General features: G+C 53.8%; 1 protein-coding gene and 1 long non-coding RNA gene across 4 annotated transcripts in view; one reads left to right on the top strand and one right to left on the bottom strand.

Annotated features, from left to right (window-relative positions):
* The window catches only part of LOC129635541 (uncharacterized), a 52,608-nt gene that overhangs the window by 26,528 nt on the left and 2,724 nt on the right, over positions 1 to 23,356 (bottom strand). The window lies entirely within an intron of this gene.
* Positions 10,841 to 20,056, top strand: XIRP1 (xin actin binding repeat containing 1). Of its 3 annotated transcripts, XM_055558609.1 has the most exons (3): positions 10,841 to 10,998; positions 13,944 to 17,289; positions 17,675 to 17,817. In XM_055558609.1, the coding sequence occupies exons 2-3, from the start codon at positions 13,948 to 13,950 to the stop codon at positions 17,681 to 17,683; spliced, it is 3,351 nt and encodes a 1,116-aa protein (XP_055414584.1). In that variant the 5' UTR covers positions 10,841 to 10,998; positions 13,944 to 13,947; the 3' UTR covers positions 17,684 to 17,817. The 3 variants fall into 3 exon arrangements, with proteins under 3 accessions (XP_055414584.1, XP_055414582.1, XP_055414583.1); XM_055558607.1 differs by having other exon boundaries at positions 13,944 to 20,056; XM_055558608.1 differs by having other exon boundaries at positions 10,845 to 10,998; positions 13,947 to 20,056.

Below are 23,356 nucleotides of genomic sequence, written 5' to 3'. Positions count from 1 at the left end.
GAGGCACTGCGTGCAAGTCTGTTCCCTGGCCTCTTCCAGCTCCGAGAAGCTGCCTGGGTTCTCTGGCTTGTGGCCCCTTCCTCCATCTTCAAAGCATATCACTCCAACTTCTCCCAACCTCACATCTCCCTTGTCTGACTTTGATCCTCCTGGTGTTATCCTGGAACCATTTCAATAATCTAGGATAATCTCCCTGCCTCAGAATCCTTACTTTAATCGCATCTGCAAAGTCCCTTTTGCCATGTAAGGGAACATGTTCACAAGTTCCAGGATTACGATATGGACATCTTCAGAGGGCCACCATTAAGCCTACCACAGGGTAGAAAAAGAAAAGTGGAGAATGACCTCAACGTTTGGGGGCTGGAGTATCTGGAAGAATGGGTGGTCAGGACCCAAGATCAGCAAGACACAGGCTCAAAGATCTAGTTGGTTCTTTGGAAGCTGAGTTCTGATGATTGCTCCCTGCAAAGGCTTCCCTGTGTTAAAAGATACTTTTCAGAAGGCAAAACCATGCCTCTCTTTACAGAAGTAAAAATGAACGTGTGATGAGGAATTCATTTTACTCATATGATCTGAGAAAACCAGGCAGATGTTATGACTGAATCTAAGCAAAGCTCAACACAGCACAAATTTATATGGTAAAGGAATGTTGAGATGAGTTGCAAATGGGGACAAAACTGAACAGGGCTAGAACCTGAAGACCCAGAAAGGTGTATTGTAGATACACCTTTACTCTGTATGCAGAGTTACCTACTGAAATACAGAATTTTTTCTACACATGATTCTTCTATCTGAGCATTCAACATGTAAGTCCCAGGGAGGGCGGGTTGAGTTTGTGGCAGGAGCAGAATGAGAAGGTGGGTTTGATGCTATCAAGAGTCGACAAAAGATAGCAGGAAGAAAACCAGAAATGACACATTGCATCACAAACATTTTGCACTGGTTTCATTATACTACTTTTTGACTGGTTAGTTTTTCTTTATAGAGAAGTTGTTACACTCTAATATTCGTGTCTCCCCAAATTTGTATGTTGAAGACCTAAACCCAAAGTGATGGTATCCGGAGGTGATTAGATTTAGATGAGGTCATGAGGATAGGACCCTCGCAATCCTGTTGATAGGATTAGTGTTCCTATAAGAAGAGGTGGGGAGAGCTGAGCTCGCTCTCTCTCCCCCTCACAAAGTGAGGACACGGTGAGAAGGCTGACAACCTTCTCACCTACGTCTGCAACCTAGGAAGCAGCTTTCACCAAAGAACCAAATCAGCAGGCTCCTTAATCTTGGACTTCTAGCCTCTGCAACCTAGAGAAATAAATTCTTGTTGTCTAAGTCACCTGGTCCATGGTATTTCATTATGGCAGCCCAGCTGACTCATACAGAAGACGGTGATTTTTTTTTTGCCGGGGGGTGGGGGGGGGGGGGAGGCGTCCAGTCACTGGGTACTCAGCCACGCGGTAACATTTTACATCCCACTCAAATGCAATTACACAGGACTGAATGAAAACAGCGTCGTTCACCCACTCTTCTGGCCATTACTATTTTGGAACCAAGAAAGCATCCCTTTTGTGTGGCTGTTCCCAAAACATATCAGCCCTTTACTATAGGTAACTAAACCGGAAGTACAGTGATTTCTACTGATAAGTAATAAATTTAGCAGTATCCTCTCTTTTATGTTCCCTTTTTCCCATCCCTTCTTTTAATCCAATTAATGTGCATGAGAGAGAGGGGAGTGAACCCTGCACCACACAGTAAGACTGGCCGAGCGGGAGAACACCTTCCAGGACCAGAGAGGAAATCTCCAACTGGCAGGCATACTCTTGTCGTCAAAAGAAGAATGTGCTGTCGGGGATTTCCTGGTAGTTCAGTGGTTAGGACTCCACTGCACTTTCACTGCTGAGGGATCAGGTTCAATCCCTGGTTGGGGATCTAAGATCCCACAAGCTGTAAGATGCAGCAAAAAAGAAAAAAAAGGGGGGGGGGGTTGGGGAGAAGAATGTGTTAGGAGGAAAAAATTTCCCTCCGCCAGCCTACCAGGCTAGGTTCAGTGGTTGGAGGCCTGTGAATTAACTAACAACAGGCAAATTAATAGGAGAGAAGACAAAGCTTATGTACCAAGGAGGCTTCAGATGAATTGGCTCCCTGGACAACCAAAGATAAAAGTTTATCAACGTACTTAGGAGGAGAAAGGGCTTCTGTGGAAGAATAAAGGGAAGGCAGGACAGTTCCAGATAAAGCTTGTTTAAGCAGTCACTCGTCCCTGTGATAGTGCTTAGTCTCCCTTCTGGCCGTAAACCTGCCAGAGAGGATTTATAGCAACTGTATTTTCTAGGAGGTCCTGCTTAAATCTACAAAAGAAGTTGAGATAAAGTTTATCCCTGTGGCGGCTGCTTGTTCAGATGTTTTTAGCTTAAGCTAAAATTATAGATAAAATAAATGAATATACTATATAAAAACAATATAAATAAAATAATATAAACATAATGAAATAAAAGATTATTTTAGAATAATCTTCATTGTGATTGAGGTGCATTTTGAATCTCTACAGGTGCAAAACTATTCTTCATGTAATAGAATTCTTCAAAGGGCATTTTCTATCTCAAGATTTTGGGCAAAGCACCAGAGGTAAGAAAAACAAGTGCCCCACAGTCCGGAGTGATGTGTAAGATGTGCAGAAGAATGGCAACCAAACTGGTGCCTGACCTTTAGCCCATCACCTGCTAGCAGGCGGGGGCCTGGGACCAGGAGTGAAACTGGAAAGATGGTTTTTTAAAGGAAAGGGTTTTTTCCTTCTCCTGCCTCAAGTCTGACAGGAGGGCTTCAAGGAAGCATGACCGAGCTCCCTGGAGCTGACTGGGGTGCACGTGTGAGGCGGCCACTCAGGCCCACTGCGAGCCCCACTGCTAGCAGGGCAGAGGGGAGGTGCACAAAGGGCCAACCTGAGGTCACGTCGCCCTGGTCAGGGCATGGTGCGCCCTCAGGTGGCGTCTCCAATGCTGAGCCACCCGCAAGAGGAAGAGGCAGCATCTGGGCATCGCACAGCCCCCCAGAGGGCACTACCAACACCCTCTCTCCCCCTTTATCTCTTGTCCCCTCACCCTAAATGAGGCTGGGGTGACATCATGAGAGTGTGAAGGGTAAAGAGGACTGAAAGCAAGAGGAGGGAATAGTGAAGAAGCCAGCCACACTCCCCTTTCCACTGAGTTTCCATGCTGAGCCAGGGCAGCCTGCAGGGGCCCCCCCGCCTCACTCCCCTGCCTGCCCAGCAAGTGTTCTGACCCTTCCTGACTAAGTTCAGAAACAAGTCAGGAGAAGAGATACAGGTGGAAGCTGGATTGTCTTTCATGACCCAGCCTCAGAAGTCACAATGTACCCTTCCACAAGGGGATGACACAGAGACTGCTTCTTCTCAACTGGAGGAATGCCACATTCACAGTATAAGGAGTTCACAAGGGACTGGGGACAATGGACCAACCGTCTTTGGAAAATATGTTCAATCTGTCCCATGAATAAGTAAACACATCCCAGAGTGGAGGACCCAGTATATGAACTCAAGTTCTACTCATAGTACCTGTTGTTCAAAGAGGAAGGAATATATGTCACACATTCTAGAAAGTTTATCCTGCAACCTGGAGAACATAAAGCTTTGTTGATAAAGAGAGATGATCAGTTATCAGAATAATTCACTTATCTGTGTAATCTGACTCTTTAACTAAAATGCAGGCTCTGTGAGATCATCTACATAGATAGATTCTTCAGTGTTAGCCCAGAACCCAGTACATAGCAGTTGTGGGGGGAAAAAAAATTCTTGCAGAATAAATAAATGAAATGATGAAATGCAGGGCTTGGATGTATGAAATGAACTGTCACTTGGTGAGGTGCTGCCACCTTCTGGTCACTGAGGGTATTGCCAACCATTTACAGCGTTCCATTTCCCCGCATGCCTTTGGAAGAATGCACCCATACCTCAGTTTACAGGGTACTTTTGTGGTGGCTGATTGGTTTGGGTTTTAACAGCAGCCCTGACTCCTATATTGATGCCCATCTGACCAGTAAGATCCATGAGGACTGGGGGAGTTATTTACCAGAATCCTCTCTCCCTGGTCTAGACATGTTCACCCGGAGCCAGCCCTCGGCCCTCCAAAGCCTAGCGCGGCTTCCTCCCCTGCATGGTGGCTGCTCTGATCAAAGTCCTAAGGGCCCCCTTGTGGACCCCAGCAGCCCCTTCCCTTCCTTTTCTCTGCAGCACTGGACACGGTTAGTCTCTTCCCTCCTCTAAGTACTTTCTTCCCTCAACATCTCCCATGACTCACTCCTGTCTGGACTTGCCCCTGTCTCCCTGGCTGCTGCTTCTCCTCTGCTGCCGCTCTGCAGTCCGTCTTCCCCAGGGCTACCCTGAGCCCGCTTCTCCTCACAGAGCCCTGGGAGGTCGCCTCCCTTGCAGCCTCAATTTTCACCTGCACACAAATGGGCCATCAGGTCTGTTGCCAGCCCAGTCTTCTCTCCCAGCTCTAGACCAGATCATCCGGGCCCTGAAGATGGGCTCTGTCTGGAGACCCTGCACCAAAGTCAACTGTGGCCTCCATGCTCTGCCCACCACCCCATCCTTCCCTCCTCACTCCCATGGCCCAGCTTGGCATCCCCACTCACTCACTTCCCCAAGCCAGACATCTGGGGTCCACCCCTGAGTGCTTCCTTTCCTCACGGCTGAGTTCACTGAATAGCTGTCCGTCTGTTCCCTCAAACCATGCAGGCACTCAGGCATCTTTCAGATCTTTTAGGTTTTGTCTATGCTACACCCTCAGCGTCCCTCAGACCAGCCCCTCCCCACTGCAACCACCAAGAACTTTGCCATTCAGAGCCGGGGTTGCTATGACGGGCCTTTGTCACCAGCCTCCTGAGATACAAACTGCTCTGGAGAAAACCCTGTTCCTTAGGGCCCAAACTTGCCTGGCACCTACAACTCGGCCCCATCTGCCACCCGAGACCAGCCTCCACCCTCTGCCCGCTCTCTTCCTCTGCCTCAAATACTCTTCTGTCATCGCCTGTGTCTGAAGCACCCCACCCCCACTGTACAGAGAGGGAAACTGAGGCACAGAGCATCGACAGAACTTGTCCGAGGTTACAGAGCTGGCAAGTGGCAGAGCTGGGCTTCCAAAGGGCTGTGAGATCGTCTCCTTTCGCTCCATAGCATCAGGCTCTGCTTAAAGTCCCCACGAGCAAAATGGGAGGAAGGAAAGACTAGGCACTCTTCCTGCTCTGATTTTTCCCTCAGTAGGATTTCTTGCTTCAGAGATGCTGGGAGGCTCTCTGGCAGCGACCTGGGGGCTGAGCACAGATGCCTAGGATCCCCTAGCCGGCCACTTGGTAGAGAATGTTTGGGCCAAGCTCTGGGCTGATAGGGCGATGCTACAAGTAAACAGATATGATCTCCAGCCCTCGCTCCCTCATCTGCTCCAGTTTCCATTCTCTCAGCTTTTTGTAACCATGTAGCAAAATATAACAAACTGTGGCTTAAACAATACCCATTTGTTAGCCTACAATTCTGGAGGTCAGAAGTCGGCCACAGGAGGGCTGGCCTCTCTTCTCTGGGAACCCTAAGGCTGAAACTAGTCTCCATCTGGAAATGACATCAAACTTCTGTTCCAGGCTCATGTGGGTTGGTGACAGAATCAAAATTAAAAACGTCTGCTGTGTGACAGGCAATGTCAAGAGAGTCAGAAGACAAGCCACAGTCTGGGAGAAAACATTTGCAAAAGGCATAACAGATAAAGACTGTTTGCATAAAAATATGCAAAGAACTCTTAAAACTCAACAGTAAGAAAACAAACAACCCCATTTCAAAAATGAGTCAAAGACCTTGACAGCCATTTCATCAAAGAAGATACACAGATGGCAAATAAGTATATGAAATGGTGATCCACGTCATGTATCATCAGGAAAATGCAAATTAAAACAACAACGAGATATCGCTGCATGCCTCCTAAAATGGCCAAAATCCACAACACTGACAACACCAAATGCTGGCAAGGATGCAGAGCAACATAAACTCTCATTCATTGCTGGTGGGAGGCAAAACTGGTGCAGCCGCTTTGGAAGACAGTTGGGCTGCATCTTAAAACACTAAACACACTCTTACCACTCTATCCACCAAGTACACTCCGTGGTATTTGCCCAGGGGAGCTAAAAACTTTTATCTACACAAAAACCCACACACAGATGTTTATTGCAACTGTATTCATAACTGCGAAAACTTCAAAGCAACCAAACATCCTTCAGTAGGTGAATCAATGAAACTGTGGTACATCCAGACAATGAATTATTATTTAACTCTGAAAACAAATGAGTTATCAAGCCCTAAAAAGTCATGGAAGAACCTTAAGTGCATATTACTAAGTGAAAGAAGACAATTCAAAAAGGCTATGTACTATATGCATCTAACTATATGCCGTTTTTAAAAAGGCAAAACTATGCAAACAGTAAAATGATCAATGGTTGCCAGTAGTTAGAGAGGAGGAAGGGAGGAATAGGAAGAGCAAGCATAGAGGACTTTTAGGGCAGTGAAGTAACATTGAATGATTCCGTAATGATGGATACACGTCATTATACATTTGTCCAAGCCCACAGAGTGTCCAACACCGAGAATGAACCCTAACATAAACTATGAACTTTGAGTGACAATGATGTGTCAACGCAGGTTCATCGATTGTAACATGTACCATCTGGTGGGAGATCCTGATAGCGGAGGAGGCAGTGCATTTATCTAGAGGCAAAGGGTATATGAGAACTCTACTTTCTGCTCAATTTAAATGCAAACCTAAAGAAAAGTTTCCCAAAAAAGTCTATTTAAAAGAAAAAAATACACACTAGATTTTGAATACTCTATTCAAAATAAAGAATATAAAAGTATCTCATTAACAACTTTTATTGATATATGTACATATAATATTTTAGAAACTTGAGTGAAATAAAATATATTTTTAAAATTAATGCCACTTTTTGCTTTTCACAGTGTGGCTACCAGAACATTTTAAATGTTCTGTGGGGCTTACACTGTTTTTCTCCTGGATGTATACATACATATAACTGTTCTTGTGTTCAGCTGTGTCTGACTCTGTGGCCCCATGGGCTGTAACCCTCCAGGCTCCTCTGTCCATGGGATTTCCCAGGCAAGAATACTGGAGTTGCCATTTCCTCCTCCAGGGGATCTTCCCAACCCAGGGATTGAGCCAGTGTGCCTGGCATCTCCTGCATTGGCAGGAGGATTCTATCACCAGCGCCACCTGGGAAGCCCTTCCACTGGACAGTATACTGGTCTAAATCTTCAAAACAGCCCTATGACATGGGTGCTCATCTCACAGGTGGGAGAAGTTAACGCAGCAGATGTTGCCAGCGCCCCTGGATCCCTCACGCCTCCCTGGGGTCACCAGCAGCCTCAGTGGGCAGTCCCCGTACAGGCTCACTGGGTCCTAGCCTCAATCACTTGGATCTCTCTGCCTGAGGGGGAGACGGGGAATCTGCAGGAGCCAGTGCTTCCAGGACCAATCCTCATCCAGTGGGGTGAGGAGGGTGGATGAATACCCCAGCTCCCTTACCCTGCCCGGGTGAGGTGTATTCCACACCAGCTCCCGAGGTCTCCAGCGGGATCCAGCCCCAGTTGTCCACAGAAATAATCTGCTTTCCTTCTCCTCCTCACTTTAGCCCCTCACCCTCTTCCTCCCCTCCCAGTGAAACCACTTGCACCCAAATGCTCTTCTTGGACTCTGCTCTTGGAAGATCCCAAACTAACACACTAGAATACAGAAAGCAGGTAGACTCTCAGAGGTCATAGAAATAGGAAGACAGGCTGGTGAGAGCAGTCTGACACCAGGGCCCACACGACCCTCGCGGCACGGCCACCAGACTGCCACGGCAGGAGGCAGACACTCTCCCCTCAAATCTGCCCAACTTTGAGCTGCCCCCCGAGCAGCGCAGAAAGTCGCTTCTGCAGGTTCAGAGGATTTTGTCAAGAGGCTGAGCTGACCTGTCCTACAGCCCTGGAACAGACACACCCTGGCTGGCTCAGAGCTGTCCCTTGACACCCGTGTCTGCTTCCCAGCTGGAGGGAGGCCAGGACTGCCAGCCAGGGCTTTGAAGGACACTCGCCTTCGGACCCAGAGCATACACTGGGATCTGGGACCAGGGAAAGTTGCCGGTGGTGGGGATCCAGGGGAGAACGTATTGAGCTTACTCATCAGTTGAGTTTACATATGCTGGGCACTGTACCAAATGTGGTGTGTGTGTGTGTGTACAGATGTATGTTTCTCCCAGCAACCTTTTGAGGTATACACTATTAGTATGCCCAAGTTATAGATGAGGGAACTGACGAATAGACAGGGTGAGTAACTTGCCAACGTCACACAGCTAGTAAGTGTCACAGACAGGATTCAAACTCAGTTAGGCAGACTGGCTCTGAACCTTTCCTACGTCCTGCCTCTCCTGAAACATCAGGTGAGTCTACCGCCAGCTGCTCACTCTGAGCTCTGCCAGAGTACCCGTTTTCCTGGGAGACAGGCACGGGCTTCTAACTAATCCCCAACTTCAGCAGAGCCCCACTGAAGAGGGATGGACTGACAGAGGAACGTGCCCTCAAGACCAGGAAACACTAAGCTCCAGAAGCGGTGGGGGGTGGGGCAGGTTGTAATCACTGAAAAACGAGGCCTTCCCTCTCCACTCCCTCCCAGCCCTTCTGCCTTCTGACAGATCAATTAACCAGCACAGCCATTCGACCTCAGGATAACCATTTACTCTCAGCCTCCTTCCCAAAATGATTTGAGGGGGCTTTTAAAAAGATAACTGCCCAGCATCCCCACCACCAAAGATACTCTGATAATGCCTGACTACTGCCTTAATGGCCTTATCACTGACACCTTGATGACATGATTTTGTTAGATTACACAGAGGGTGACCAGCTCAGCCTGTTTTTCTTCAAACTTTCCCAGTCTTAAAACTGAAAGTCCCTTGCTCTGGGAAACCCCTCAGAGACGGGCAGCAGGGACAGTTGTTTACCTCCTTGACACAGGATGCAACCCACAGCGTCTACCTGCTCAAAGTCTAAACATTTAGCTCAGAGTGTCCTCAGAGCCAAGGCAAAGAAGGAAACACCATCCTCGATGAGATTTTCAGTGTCTATGATAGTGCTATCAGAGACCTTTCCCCAATGGTGGAAACATTTTGCACTGTGCTCCATGGAGCACTTAAAATGTGGCTAAGGGGATGCAGGAACACAACGTTTCATTTTGTTTCATTTTAACCTATTTAAATAGTCTCATGTGGTTAGTGGAAGTTGTATTGGACAGTACAATTGTATTAGATAAAAACAAACCAGGCCTGAGAAATTTCTACCGTGAGTTTATCATAGTTGCAGTGAGTACACAAGTGGATTCCACCCAGGCACCCTCCTTTTCTTTCGTATGTAATAACCTGTATATCAGGCCCTTGTATAACACAGGCCATGTGCTAAGCACTCTCACAAAACCCTCTTAATATATGAATTCATTCAAGTCTCAAAACCACTCCAGAGGGCAGGCACTAAGGCTCCTCTTCCCTTGGCCCGAGAGGATGGGTATCTTCCTGCCTTCCCATGGAGACAGGATCCAGGAAATACGTGCTAAGGCAGGAAAGGGCAAAAAGGCGGGAATCAGAGAGGAGGCCAGGGAGAAGGGCTCCCCGATGCCCCTCTTCTCACCCCAGGCCAATGCTGCCTGCCTGACGCTGACTCAATGGAAAGAGTGAGCAGTGCCTGGCATCACTTCTTGGCACCAGAGGGCACCCAGGATGTCGGAAGAAAGACCCTGTTCTGCCAGGTAGCAGAACACAACTTCGACATGGAACCTGGGCAAAATGCCTCAGTCGTTTGTGCTCTGCGTGGTCTCCTGATGCCCCTCGCCACACTGCACTTCCCGGCCTAAATGCCAGGATCTCTGGAGCCTACTAAGGCCCTTGGGCTCTGGGCAGCCAAGGAGGGGCAGCCGTGACCTCCACACACTAACATACACACATACTCCTTCTGTGACTGGAAGCTGATGACTCCGGGTCAGAAATAACCCCAGAGTCAGCTCCCCACGTGCTGCCCCTCCCCTCCCCTCCATTCCCAGAAAGCCTGGGCCCTGAGTCAGAGGTGAGAGCCTGACAGTAAACAAGACCCAGATAATCTGCTGTGAACACCGCAGACCATACTGGGGAATCCTCTGACAAACCCGGACCCCGTGAAGAACCGGGGCCTGGAATATGTCTTCCCCCAAACCCAGCTGTGTGCACTCAGGGCTGTATATACCTGTGCGGTGGGACGCGGGGCGGGATGGAAGAGGCAGGGGAAAGGTCTAGCGCAGGAGTGGGGAGAAGAAGGGCCTTACTCTCAGGGGTATCCGGGCTGGGAACTGAGGAGCAAGGGCCTAGGCCTGCCCTCAGGTGGCCTCCAGTCTCCTGGCAGGATGGGCACACACCACACGTCAGATATAGTCAGAGGCTGGGGTAGGGACGTGGGGGCTCACAGGATGGGGGGCCAAGTTGACCAGGTGTCAGATGCTCCTCCTTATTCATTTCCTCAGAATAGTCTGGGATGTCCGCACCCCACACCACAGCTGAGTCACTGACCCCAATCCTCAGAGGAGACTTGGATGAATGAAGCTCTCCCCGGCTCACTCCTCTTCCCCTCCCTAGCAGAAAGGACATGTAACTGATGCCCGAGATGGAGAGTAACTTCCAGAGCCCTAAAAATAACTGAACCACTTCATACTCTGACCTTAGCCTCCTCCACCGCCCCCACCTCGGCCCACCCCCTAACCAGCCAGATAAAGACAGCTGCTGAGGCTGGCAAGGGGACACAGACCCCGAGTCAGGGCAGTGAGAAGGCATCCGACGGAGCCAGCAGAGCGAGAGCAGCCCAAACAAGAGGAACCGACAGAGCCGCAGGCTTCACCTGCCGAAACCCCAAACCCCAACAGCTAGGTAGAACCCGCAGGTGAGTAACCCGCTGCTTTTCTCTCCACACCAACGGGGCTGGTTCTCCAGGCCGGGACCCCCTCTGGCCCCTCAGGGCAGCGTGTATTAGTGGAAGCTCTGAGGGGGGGAGGAAGGTGGGGCCACACACCTGGAGCAGGTGAGTGGAGGGCTCTGATATAAAGATTCCACAAGGAATTTGCCAGGGAGTTACCATGAGCCCCATGGTAGCGCTCAGAGTGGCTGCCACAGGCCTGAGGCCTACAGAGTGGCAGGTCCCAGCCAGTCTGGCGTAATCCAGAAAGAGCCTGGAGGAGGTGGTCTGGAGTTGTGATTTTTTAAAATCAGGTACGGAGCTCCTCAGGCTTCAAGATTTCTTTCCAAGGAGCCCCAGCTAGGCCCAGTGTCTGGACAGAAGAGGTGGGGGAGGACACGGGGGCCTGACTATGCTGCCAGGACAAGCCCCGTGCCCAGCTGCTGTGGGTAGAAGTCTTGGCAGAGCTGGCTCAGGATTGTCTCCCCAGGGCTGCCCTGAGCCCGGCACCCCACATAGCCTAGGGCCTGGGTGTGATGTGGGTCATCAACTTGCCCAGTACGAAAGCCCTTAAGGAAGATCTGGGGGGTAAAGGTGGGGTGACCAGGTCTGAGTGCTAGAGTATACTGCCCAAGTATAGAGATGTGTGAAGGGGTCTGGGCCAAGAAAGAGCAGACTTGGAGGCAAAAGCAGGGGTCACCCAGAGAGGCTGGCCCAGTCCTGGGAGGCCAAGCTCAGGGGCACGCCTAGGGTTCAGGCCTTACCCAAAGTCTGGCACCAGTTCTGAATTCGGCCTTCACCCAACCCGGTCCCCATCCTTGAGAAACGAGGTGGGAAGGCCTTGCTACCACCTGGTGGAGCCGCCGGGGTCAGCTCCTTCCCCTCTTGGGGCCGGTTTCCCCTTCCGAACAACGAGGGGATTGGGCTCAGTGACCTCGGTGGGTCCTCAGCTCTGCCCCCTCTGGACTCTGATTCTGATCACATGTGACCACAGCAGGGATTCTGGAGATTCCTGGAGGAGGCAGTGGAGGTGGGGTGGACCTGGTGGCCCATACCTGCCATCTGCTCAGGCCACACTGATGACAGGACAGGGAGGATGTGGGGACCATCAAGGTCCCCTTTGCCTTTGGCGGGGGGTCCTCATGAGAACTCAGGCTAAAGGAAGCGTGTGATGAGACTTGGACTGCCGACTTTAGAGGTCATACTCCTTGGATGTCTTCAGAGGACAGGCTGGGGTGTGGGTGGGACAAGCAGAGCTTAGTCTCCCCCCTTCTGAGGTAGTTGAGAGACGGAAGCCCTTCCCCCACCCCCAGGTCCCTGTGGCCAGAAGATGGTTCTAACACTGGTCATCCTGCAGCCAGGGGCCAAACGCCAGCTCAGGAGGCAGGATCAGGGATCCCAGGGCAGAGAAGGAGCCGAGGCGGGTCAGGCTCCCAGGGTCCCACTGGCTGAGCCTGACCTCTCCCCGGCCCAGAGCCGCTGTGTGGAGGCCAGGTCCTCGGCTATATTTAGCACGGAGCGTGGAGCAGAGCTGTGGGTCAGGGGCAGTGAGGGGGGGACATGCTTCTCATTCTTTCCCTACTGGCCCCTGGGGACTGTTAGCACACCTGTCACGAGACAGATAAGACAGCGAGGCCAGAGGCCAGAGAAGGGCTTGAGTGGTGGGCCAGGGCCATGGGGGGCAGTGCCTTGGCGGAAGCTGATGGGCACGAAGAGGGAGAAAGAAGGCGTGCACAGGAGGTTCGTGCTGCACACAGTTGGGCACAGGGGTCCATGAGCAAGGGGTGAGGCTATCGCTGCAGGAAGGCCCTCAGTCTAGCCGCCTCCCCTCCTGGGGTGTCTGCTGGGAAACAGAGGGCCACCACAGCCACTGAGGAAGCTTCACACTTCCTACCTAAAGCGTTTAGAAACCCCGATCCAGCACTGCTTGCGCCTCATTCGCCGAGATCTGACTCTGGACCTCAGTTTCCTCATCTTTAATCAAAAGTAGTTGGGCCAGAAGATCCTAGAGGTCCCCCTAGCTCAGAAAGCCCCTAGCTAGGATTCAGAATTGGGTTCTGCCTAACTGCGAGACAACTGGTGAACACTCTCTCAGCCTTACTGCTTCTGCTGCAGCTAGAACTGCCAGCCCCTGCTTTGCCTCCCTGGCCTGAGAAAGGAGAGCCAAAAGCTAAAGGCTGGACAGCCCCCAGTGAAAGGGACAAGTGCGCCCTCTGGTGGTGAGAAGGGAAACATGACTGACAACTATTTCTCTCCACGAGAAATAGTCACCGGTTTGTGTGCTAGTCACTTAGTTGTGTCCATGTCCAAACCTTTGCGATCCCATGGACTGTAGCACGCCAGGCTCCGCTGTCCATGGAATTCTCCAGGCAAGAATACTGGAATGGGTTGCCAAGCCCTCCTCCAGGGGATCTTCCCAATCCAGGGATCAAACCTAGGTCTCTCTCATTGCAAGCAGATGCTTTACCGTCTGAGCCAACAGGGAAGCCCAGTCACCAGTTTAGGGATCTGCTTCTCCCTGGCTGGGATCCCTTAAATCAGAATTCCCCCAGGCCACTCACCTGGGAGTCTCCTAGGGAAAAACTGATTTTGGCAAAAGCAGGCAAGGAGGGGACAGGACAGGAACAGTTTTCCCACTGCCGGGTTGGGCACCCCTTAACTGGAAGACGGAGTTTCAAAGCCTGTAGTGCCCTGCTGGCTCTGTGACAACCCAGGTGATTCTGGAGCAGGGACCCACATGATGGATGGCTCCATATGCCTTAAATTCAAGACTAGTCACAGACCAACCACTCAGGTAGCAGGGTGAGACCCCGGGGAGGTCTGGAAAGGGAGAGGGGTGGTCTCTAAGCACATGCCACCTAGGGCTACTCTGCAACCAACCCCCACCCCACTGAAATCCCCCAACCCCATCCTCATCTCTGCCCTCTCTTCAGAAGGATGGCCAATGCCCAGACGCAGGTGGCCCCCACCCCAACCATCCCGATGGCAGCTACAGAGGACCTGCCCCTCCCACCACCACCTGCCCTGGAGGATCTACCACCGCCGCCACCCAAGGAGTCCTTCTCCAAGTTCTATCAGCAGCGGCAAGCCAGCGAGCTCCGCCGCCTCTACAAGCACATCCACCCCGAGCTCCGCAAGAATCTGGCTGAGGCCGTGGCTGAAGACTTGGCTGAGGTTCTGGGTTCCGAGGAGCCCACCGAGGGTGATGTCCAGTGCATGCGCTGGATCTTTGAGAACTGGCGGCTCGATGCCATTGGGGACCATGAGAAGCCACCTGCCAAGGAGTCCGTGCCCGGTGGCAACGTCCAGGCCACCTCCCGCAAGTTTGAGGAAGGCTCCTTTGCTAATAGCATAAACCAGGAGCCGGCTGGACCTCGGCCATCTGGAGGGGACGTGCGTGCAGCCCGCCAGCTGTTTGAGACGAAGCCGCTGGATGCACTGACAGTTCGTGCTGAAGCATCAGAGGCTACAGTGAGGGAGCCTGCAGCCAGTGGAGACGTCCAGGGTACCAGGATGCTCTTTGAGACACGGCCACTGGACCGCCTTGGCTCCCGCCCCTCCACCCAGGAGCAGAGCCCCTTGGAGCTGCGCTCAGAGATCCAGGAGCTGAAAGGCGATGTGAAGAAGACGGTGAAGCTATTCCAAACAGAGCCGCTGTGTGCCATCCGGGACTCAGAGGGCGCCATCCACGAGGTCAAGGCCGCCTACCGGGAGGAGATCCAAAGCAACGCAGTGAGGTCTGGCCGTTGGCTCTTCGAGACCAAGCCTCTGGATGCCATCAACCGGGACCCCAGCCAGGTGCGGGTGATCCGGGGGATCTCCCTGGAGGAGGCAGCCCGGCCCGATGTCAGTGCGACTCGCTGGATCTTTGAGACACAGCCCCTGGATGCGATCCGGGAGATCTTAGTGGATGAGCAGGACTTCCAGCCATCCCCGGACCTTATCCCTCCCGGTCCGGATGTTCAGCAGCAGCGGCGTCTGTTTGAGACCCGAGCATTAGACACTCTCAAGGGGGAAGAGGAGGCTGGAGCAGAGGCCCCACCCAAAGAGGCAGTGGTCCCCGGTGACGTCCGCTCCACCCTGTGGCTATTTGAGACGAAGCCCCTGGACACCCTCAGAGACAATGTCCAAGTGGGTCACCTGCAGCGGGTGGGTCCCCAGGAGGGCGAGAGGTTCACAAATGAGCGTCTATCCAATGCTGACCCCTCAGCACCAACCCTCTCTCAGGGTGCCCCCGAGAGGGATGGGGTGAAGGGAGATGTGAAGACCTTCAAGAACCTTTTTGAGACCCTTCCCCTGGACAGTATCGGGCAGGGGGAAGCTTTGGCCCCTGGGAGCATATGCAGAGCAGAAGGAACTGATTCCGCCGGGCAGTCCCAGGACACAGGGTCCCCAGTGTACGCCATGCAGGATGGCAAAGGTCACCTCCATGCCCTGACCTCCGTCAGCAGAGAACAGGTAGTCGGAGGTGACGTGCAAGGTTACAAGTGGATGTTTGAGACACAGCCCCTAGACCGACTAGGCCGAAGCCCCAGTACCGTCGATGTGGTGCGGGGCATCACCCGGCAGGAAGTGGTGGCTGGAGATGTGGGCACTGCCCGGTGGCTCTTTGAGACACAGCCCCTGGAGGTAATCCACCAACGGGAGCAGCAGGAACGAGAGGAAGAAGAAGGAAAGCCTCAGGGAGGCCCTCAGCCCAAAACACCCCACAAGGGTGACGTGCAGACCATCCGCTGGTTGTTTGAGACGTGCCCGATGAGTGAGCTGGCCGAGAGGCCGGGGTCAGAGGTCACAGACCCCACAAGCAAGGCACGGTTGTGCACCTGGATGTTCGCGCCCCAATCCCCGGACTGGCCAGAAGGCTCCAAGGAGCAGCACCTTGAGGTGAGCCAGGTCCAGGCTGGGGAAAGACAGACAGAGAGACACGTCTTTGAAACTGAGCCTCTGCAGGCCGCGGGCCACCCCTGCGGAAGGGGGCCTGTGCGGTACTGCAGCAGAGTGGACATCCCCTCGGGGCAGGTGTCTCGTCAGAAGGAGGTTTTCCAGGCTCTGGAGGCAGGCAAGAAGGAAGACCAGGGACCCAGAGAAATCCCTGAGCCCATCCCAGTGGGCTCAGTGCACAAGTTCACCTGGCTCTTTGAGAACTGCCCCATGGGCTCCCTGGCAGCTGAGAGCATCCGAGGGGGCAACCTCCAGGAAGAGCAGCCTGTGGGTCCCTCAGGCAAGGGGGTGCCGGAGAGGCAAGAGACTGTGGCCGAGGGGACCCTGCGGACGCTGCACACCATGCCTGGCGTCCTGCACCATGGAGGCATCCTCATGGAGGCCCGAGGGCCAGGGGAGCTCTGCCTCGCCAGGTACGTGCTCCCATGCCCAGGGCAGGGCAGCCCCCACGTTCGGAAGGAGGAGCTGGTGTCTGGGGAACTCCCCAGGATCGTCCGCCAAGTGCTGCGCCGGGCAGACGTGGACCAGCAGGGGCTGCTGGTGCAGGAGGACCCCGCGGGCCAGCTTCACCTCAAGCCGCTGAAGCTGCCAGCGCCAGGCAGCAGCGGGAGCATCGAAGACATGGACCCTGAGTTCCAGGAGTTGCTGGCTTGTGGTCTCGGGACCTCGGCGGGGAGGACGGGGCTGGTAATGCAGGAGACAGAGCAGGGCCTGGTGGCGCTGACCGCCTACTCCCTGCAACCCTGGCTAGCCAGCAGGGCCCCCGAAAGGAGTAGTGTGCAGCTGCTGGCCGGCTGCATAAACAAAGGAGACCTGAGTGGCCTGCACAGTCTGCGGTGGGAGCCGCCGGCTGACTCAAGTCCCGTGCCGGCCAGTGAGGGGGCCCAGAAGCTGCCCCCAGCTGAAAGCATCATCCACGTTCCCCCACTGGACCCTGGCAAGGGGATAGGGCATCTGAGAGGGCCGGGGGCCACCCCCTGCGCCCCACAGGCCGCTGGAAAGGCAGTCTCTCTGGCTGGGGAAGAAAAGCAGGAAAGCAAGTGCACTGGGCAGAAAGGGACGGCAGCTTTAGGAAAGTCAGAGGGAGCCATGACTATGCCCCCAGGACCTAGGTTTCCAGCCCTCCAGGTCACTATGCAGAGTCGAAGAACGCCAACAGCCGAAGCCCAAAGCCTGCAGCAGCAAGCTTGGAGCAAGCACAAGCCGGGCCCCGCCCCTGGGGCCGCCTCTCTGCCCACCCAGGATGGGCTTCCGCAAGCACCGGCCGCAGGGACTGCCCAGAGCAGCAGCAAGCCTCTGGCAGGAGGCAACCCCAGGATCCCAGCAGCCCCCAGCAAGGTCAGTGGGGAACAGAAAGCACTGCCTGGAGGGCTATCTGGGGGGTGGGTGACTATTCAGGATGGCATCTACACTGCTCATCCCGCCAGGACCTTCGACCTACCCGGGGCTGTCCGGCCATCTGGGCAAGGACCCTTTCCACTCCTGGAAGGCCCGGGTCAGAGTCTCGGGCCCGGGCAAGAGGAGCTGGGGGGCCACACACAGAAGGCCTGGGGGCCTCCAGAGAAGGTGATGGCAGGACTCGGCCCAGGGGGCCTCCAAGCTGCAGAGACCACCCTGAAGGCTGCCTCTTTAGCCCACCACACTCGGGCCTCTGAGCCTCGGGCAGCAGGTGCCAGTCTGCACTCTCGTAACGCCTCTGTTCCTCCTCCTCCTCCTCTCCCAGCTTCTGTGATGGAACCGGACTTCCCAGCCCAACCCAGGCATGATGAGAATTCCATCCGGCAGACTTCCAAGCCCACGCAAGACCCCCTTCTTCACTCTCACAACAGCCCTGCTGGCCAGAAAAGCCCTGGGGAGTCACAGACAAAGACCCTGAAACCGGAGCCTCCCACACACCTGAGAAAGAAGCCCCAGCTGCCCCCCAAACCTGCACACCTAAGCCAGCTCCCCCTTCCTCGCTGGCTGTCCAAACCCTCAGCCCTGGCTCACAGCGCCGCTGAGGAGGGTGGGCAAGGAAAATACAAACAAGGTGAGACTGCTACAGCCGACTGCGACCCTCGGCCAAACAAAGTCTCCATCGCTGCAGACCAGGGCCCTACTGGACAGAGCCAGCCCAGCCCCCAGCATGGCCCCAGCACCATGGCCCCCAGCCCCACCAAGAGCCAGGCGATGGGCAGCAACAACCACAGCCCTGACCCCCTCAGGCTCTCAGCTCTCAGCAGCCACCCCATCTCACTGCAGCAGGGCCCTAGCCTCACAGGAGAGAAGTGCTCGGACAGTTCCCAGCAAGGGACCCCCAAGAGCCCTGAGATTCTGCAGGGAGGCCAGCAAGAGCTCCAGGGCTTCCTGAGCCAGGTGCAAGCTCTGGAGAAGGAGGCCGAAAGCACTGTGGATGTGCGGGCGCTGCGGAGGCTCTTTGAGGCTGTGCCCCAGCTGCCAGGAGCCCCTCCGGCTCCCGCTATCTGTGGCAAGCCTGAGGCCTCGGTAGAGCAGGCCTTTGGGGAGCTGACGAGGGTTAGCACAGAAGTGGCCCGGCTGAAGGAACAGACCCTGGCCAGGCTGCTGGACATCGAGGAGGCCGTGCACAAGGCGCTCAGCTCCATGTCTAGCCTCCAGCCTGGGACTAACACCAGGGGCCATTCCCAGGGACCCCCAAAGGAACACAGTGCCCACGAGATCAGTGTCACAGACAGCGGGAGAGTCGGGCCCAACTGCTCAGGCCAGGAGGTCAAAAGTCAAACTCTAGTCAAGAGCCAAACTGAGGTTACAAGCCATACTGAGGTCCAGAGTCAAGCCAAGGTCAGAAATCACTCAGAGGCTGGAAGCCAAGCAGCCCTGGCCACCCCTTCCACCAGGAAGCTGGAGACCTTGAGAGAAGACTCGCACCTTCCCCAAGCGTTACCTCTCAGCAGAGAGTCACCCTCCTCCCCAACCTTTATCTCCATGGAGTCGGCCACAAGGAAGCTTCCGGAGGAGGCCAGCCCCAGGGGCAACCCTGAGATCTCTGTGAAGGGGGCACATTTCACCCAGGATGAATGCCAGACTCAGCCCCACCAGAAAGATATCTGGCACAAGGCTGGAGAGAAAGAGGCCCCCCAGCTCTCTGGACCGCCACCACCTGGCCCTGCTGCAGCCAGCGCCCTGCCCACCAGGCAGAAGGGTGCTCTGGAGCTGCAGACAGCGCCGGGTGGCTCCCGGCACTACGGAGCCACAGGACCAGGGACTGAGAGGGTGGACCAGTGCAGGACCACAGCGCTCGTGTCCCCCACCACGGTCACTGAGCCCGCCGAGCCACCCAGGGGCCCAGGCCCCCACCTCGGGCACCACACTTCCCCCTTGATGAGGCAGTTTCTGCACAGCCAGACTGGGGTCAGCACAGGCCTGGCAGAAGCTGAGATGCTGCGTGTGCCCTGTGGCCACCCCACACCAGCTGCGCAGTGAGCCCCTCCGTCTGCCACCACAGTCTTCCACCCACCTCCAGGGGCCCGAGACGGAGGTGGATGCTCACCTCCTGCATGCACGGGGAAAGAACCAAAAAGAAAGGGCATGTTCTGAGATCCAGGGGCAGTTTCCCTTTCATCAGTAGCATCCATGGGCCAGGTTCTTGCAAAAGGCAGCGGGGGATGATAGGGAAGAAGCCCTCTGGAGTAGCCCAAGCCCAGCAACAGAATGGGGGCTTGTGGCTGCTTGTGGAGCATATAATGTGCACAGAAACACACGCTTCTCACACAGGTCTGGCCCGCACGCCAACACAAGTGAGTCTGCATGCCACTGCCTGCGATTGAGCCCCCTGAGCGACCTTCCACTTTTTCAGTCTTTATTTCTTTAATACGAGTCAAATGTTCTCAGCCTTCTGCTCTTTAATTCCTAGAGAAGACAGGGCCAGCCGGATTGGTCTCTGTGACATGTTGACTAGGGCCCCAGAAGGGCCCCGTCATCAGCATCTCCCTCATTCAGCAGGTCATCCTGGCAGCACAAATTTCACACAAAGTCTACGATCACCAATGTCCCTAGAAGCCAAAGATTCTCTCCACCCCCACAGCCTCTCACTTTGTACCCCAAAGAGGAAGGATACAGTCTAATAAACCAAAGTTTTATTCCCTTCTCTCCGTGTCTGTCTGTACACAGAGTCTGGGTTCTCACTCCAGGGGAAAAGCAGCCACATCTCTAGCTGCCCTGTTTTCCTGCAAGCAGCAGTGTTGGAAGGCTCTGAGAAGCCACCCCCTTCTTCTACCATCTTGGCTGGGAACCAGCGAGGCCCGCCCATCCCCCACTCTCCTTACTCCCCACGCCCCCACACATACATACACTGCTGGCCCCACACCTCTGGCTTCCCCACCTAGAGGTTCTTGGACATCTCCCTGGAGTGGAATCTGCCGAGAATGGAAGAATGGCCCAGTCAGGCCCAGGAAGGAGGGAGGGCCACAAGCCAGGAGAACTCCAATGGCCAAGACTGCTGGGCCACTTCCTCCGGGTCAGACCAGGCACAGTGTGCAGAGGTTCCTGGGAAGGGGCGGGCACAGACCAGCCTGGAAAGCCAGGATGATCTGGTAAAGGACCCTTTCCATACTTTCAAAAAGCACTGAGCAACTGCTGCATGCCAGACCTGTTCTAGGCAGCATGGACCCAGAGGTAAGGCCTAATGGGATCATCAGACTGCATCACATTCAAAGAACTGACTCTCTAGAATGAGAAGGCAGGGAGACTATGAATAAATAGGGAATATCAGATGAGGAATAAGGGTGATGCACCTGACTAGGCCACTCTCCCACTGTGGGGTAGGAATTATAAAACATGCCATGTGACAGCAACAGGTGATTGCCTTAGAGAATGTGGCCAAGGCAGATCTCCCCAAGGGGGGAGAAAGAGTTTTCAACTGAGATCTTAGTAACAAAAAGCCAATTACCGGGCAATGGACAGGGGTGGGGAGTGCCAGTTAGGTGGATGAGCACACGCAAAAACCCAGAGGTGGGAGTGAGTATAATTTCTGCATTTCCTAAATACCCTTTGGTACGTTGTTGTTCAGTTGCTCAGTTGTGTCCAACTCTTCGTGACTCCATGGATTGCAGCATGCCAGGTTTTCCTGCCCTTCACTATCTCCCAGAGTTTGCTCAAATTCATGGCCGCTGAGTCAGTGATGCTTTCTAACCATCTCATCCTCTGCCGTCCCCTTCTCCTCCTGCCTTCAGTCTTTCCCAGAATCAGGGTCTTTTCCAATGAGTCAGCTCTTCGCATCAGGTGGCCAAAATATTCGAGTTTCAACTTCAGCATCAGTCTTTCCAATGAATATTCAGGGTAGATTTCCTCTAGAATTGACTGGTTTGATCTCCTTGCAGTCCAAGGGACTCTCAAGAGTCTTCTCCAACATCACGGTTCAAAAGCATCAATTTTTCAGCACTCAGCCTTCTTTATGGTCCAACTCTCACATCTGTACATGACTACTGGAAAAACCATAGCTTTGGCTATACAGACCTTTATCGGCAAAGTGATATTCCTGCTTTTTAATACACTGTCCAGGTTTGTCATAGCTTTTGTTTCAAGAGGGAAGTGTTTTTTAATTTCGTGCCTGCAGTCACAGTCTGCAGCGATTTTGGAGCCCAAGAAAACAAAATCTGTCACTGCTTCCACTTTTCCCCCTTCTATTTACCATGAAGTTACGGGACTAGATGCCATGATCTTAGTTTTTTGAATATTGAGTTTACCCTTCTGAACAGAAAGGGGCTTTATCAACAATTGTCCACCCCTACATACATACATACGTACACACACACACCCTGCCCCCAACAAGGTTAGGTAGGAACTTGTCCACAGTTTGCTTTTATTGAACAGGTGGGCTCTCATCTTAGCACCCAGGGCTCAGTCCTCCACACCCCTCCCAGATTCATCATTGCCTGCCCCACTGACAGGTGATCCCCTGAGGCAGCAGAGCTCTGAGCTGGAAGCAGCCTGCGCCCTGGAAGACTGGTGTTTGTGAGCAATTAAGACAGCAAATCTACCTACCTGGGCTGGCTACACATCTTACTATAACCCCCCTTTACCACCTGTTCCCCTCCACTGCCCTCTGTTGGTCTCAGCTTAAGGCATGCCTGTTCTCAGTGTTCTCATTTGTTAAGTGGGGACGATTATAGTGCCTACTATTGTGAAGATTAAGTGAATTAAAATGCATAAAGTGCTTGGAGATAGGCCCAGCGTCTGGAACTCAAGGAAGTTCACTTTTCATAGTATAATTATTCGTTTTAATCTATCTCTTTTTCTCACCTCCAGGTGGAGTCCCTGTCTTGTTTATCTCAGTATTCTTACTGCTTATCATGAGTGCCTAGAAGGCACTGCACAAATGTCGAATAAATGCACCCATGTGTAAGATGAAATGATTGAGCGAATTCACTGACTCATCCAACTAACATTTATTGAGCACTTACTTCATGCCAGATTCCTTCCAGGGAATACAGATGAACATGGTAGAATTTATCCCTGACCTTATGGGAAGACATATTACAAACAGAGAAGGTAATTTTAGAAGGGAGCAAAGGAAATAAAACAAGTAGCCCACAGGAAGGTTGGCAGTTACTTTAGCTTGTGTGGTTGGGGAAGGCATCTCTGAGGAAGTGACCTGAATGACATGAACAGCCAAGTCCTAACAGCTAAAGGGGGCGGCCTACGAGGAAGAGACCGGAGAGGTTGGTGGGTAGGTGGTGAGCACACCGGTGGCAGCGCGCACCAAGAAAACCAGCAGCTACTCGTTGAGGCCTCGCCCAGGGCCCTGCACACCTCCCGTCCCACCTGCGGCGGAGCCCGAAGCACCACCTTCCCTTCCTGCCCGAGAGGGGGCGGGGCTCTGAAGCGGAGCGTGGGTGCCCAGACCCCGCCCCGTGCCTGGAGGGGGCGTGTTCCCATCCGCTGTCTCCAAGGTGACGATGACATCACTAGGGCCGCTGGGTTGGGAACGTTTTGGGTGGCTGTAGCCGTTGCTGGGAAACACCCGGCAGGCAGGCGCGCAGCCAGGGGCAGGCTCCGCGCGGCAGACTCCGGACGCCAGTACGCGCCGTCCTGGCCGGCCCCAGCTCAGAGCCTCCCTCCCAGATTCCAGAAGGATGCGGGTTCCGGTCCTCACCCACGTCGCAGCCCCGCCCGGGACCTTCCTGCCGGCCAGGCGCCTCCTCCCTTCTCATTACTCTGTCACTGCCTCTGTTCCGAGTTTACCCAACAGTCCTCATCTTCACCGCTATCATCCTGTCCCAGGCCACCATCCATCCCCCCTTTACTGGACCACTGCCATAGCCTCCCAAGTGGTCTTCCCTTTGCCCTGTCTTTACAGACTATCATCTACCTGGCACCTAAAGCCCTTATCAAGAATTTACCAGACCAAGTCACTCCTGTATAATACCCTCTGCAAGCTTTCAGCTCG

Source organism: Bubalus kerabau, chromosome 20 (genome assembly GCF_029407905.1).
Source record: "Bubalus kerabau isolate K-KA32 ecotype Philippines breed swamp buffalo chromosome 20, PCC_UOA_SB_1v2, whole genome shotgun sequence".
Classification (NCBI taxonomy): Eukaryota; Metazoa; Chordata; class Mammalia; order Artiodactyla; family Bovidae; genus Bubalus; species Bubalus kerabau.
The sequence above is the reverse complement of the archived record's forward strand: the minus strand, read 5'-3'. Positions and strand labels throughout refer to the sequence as shown.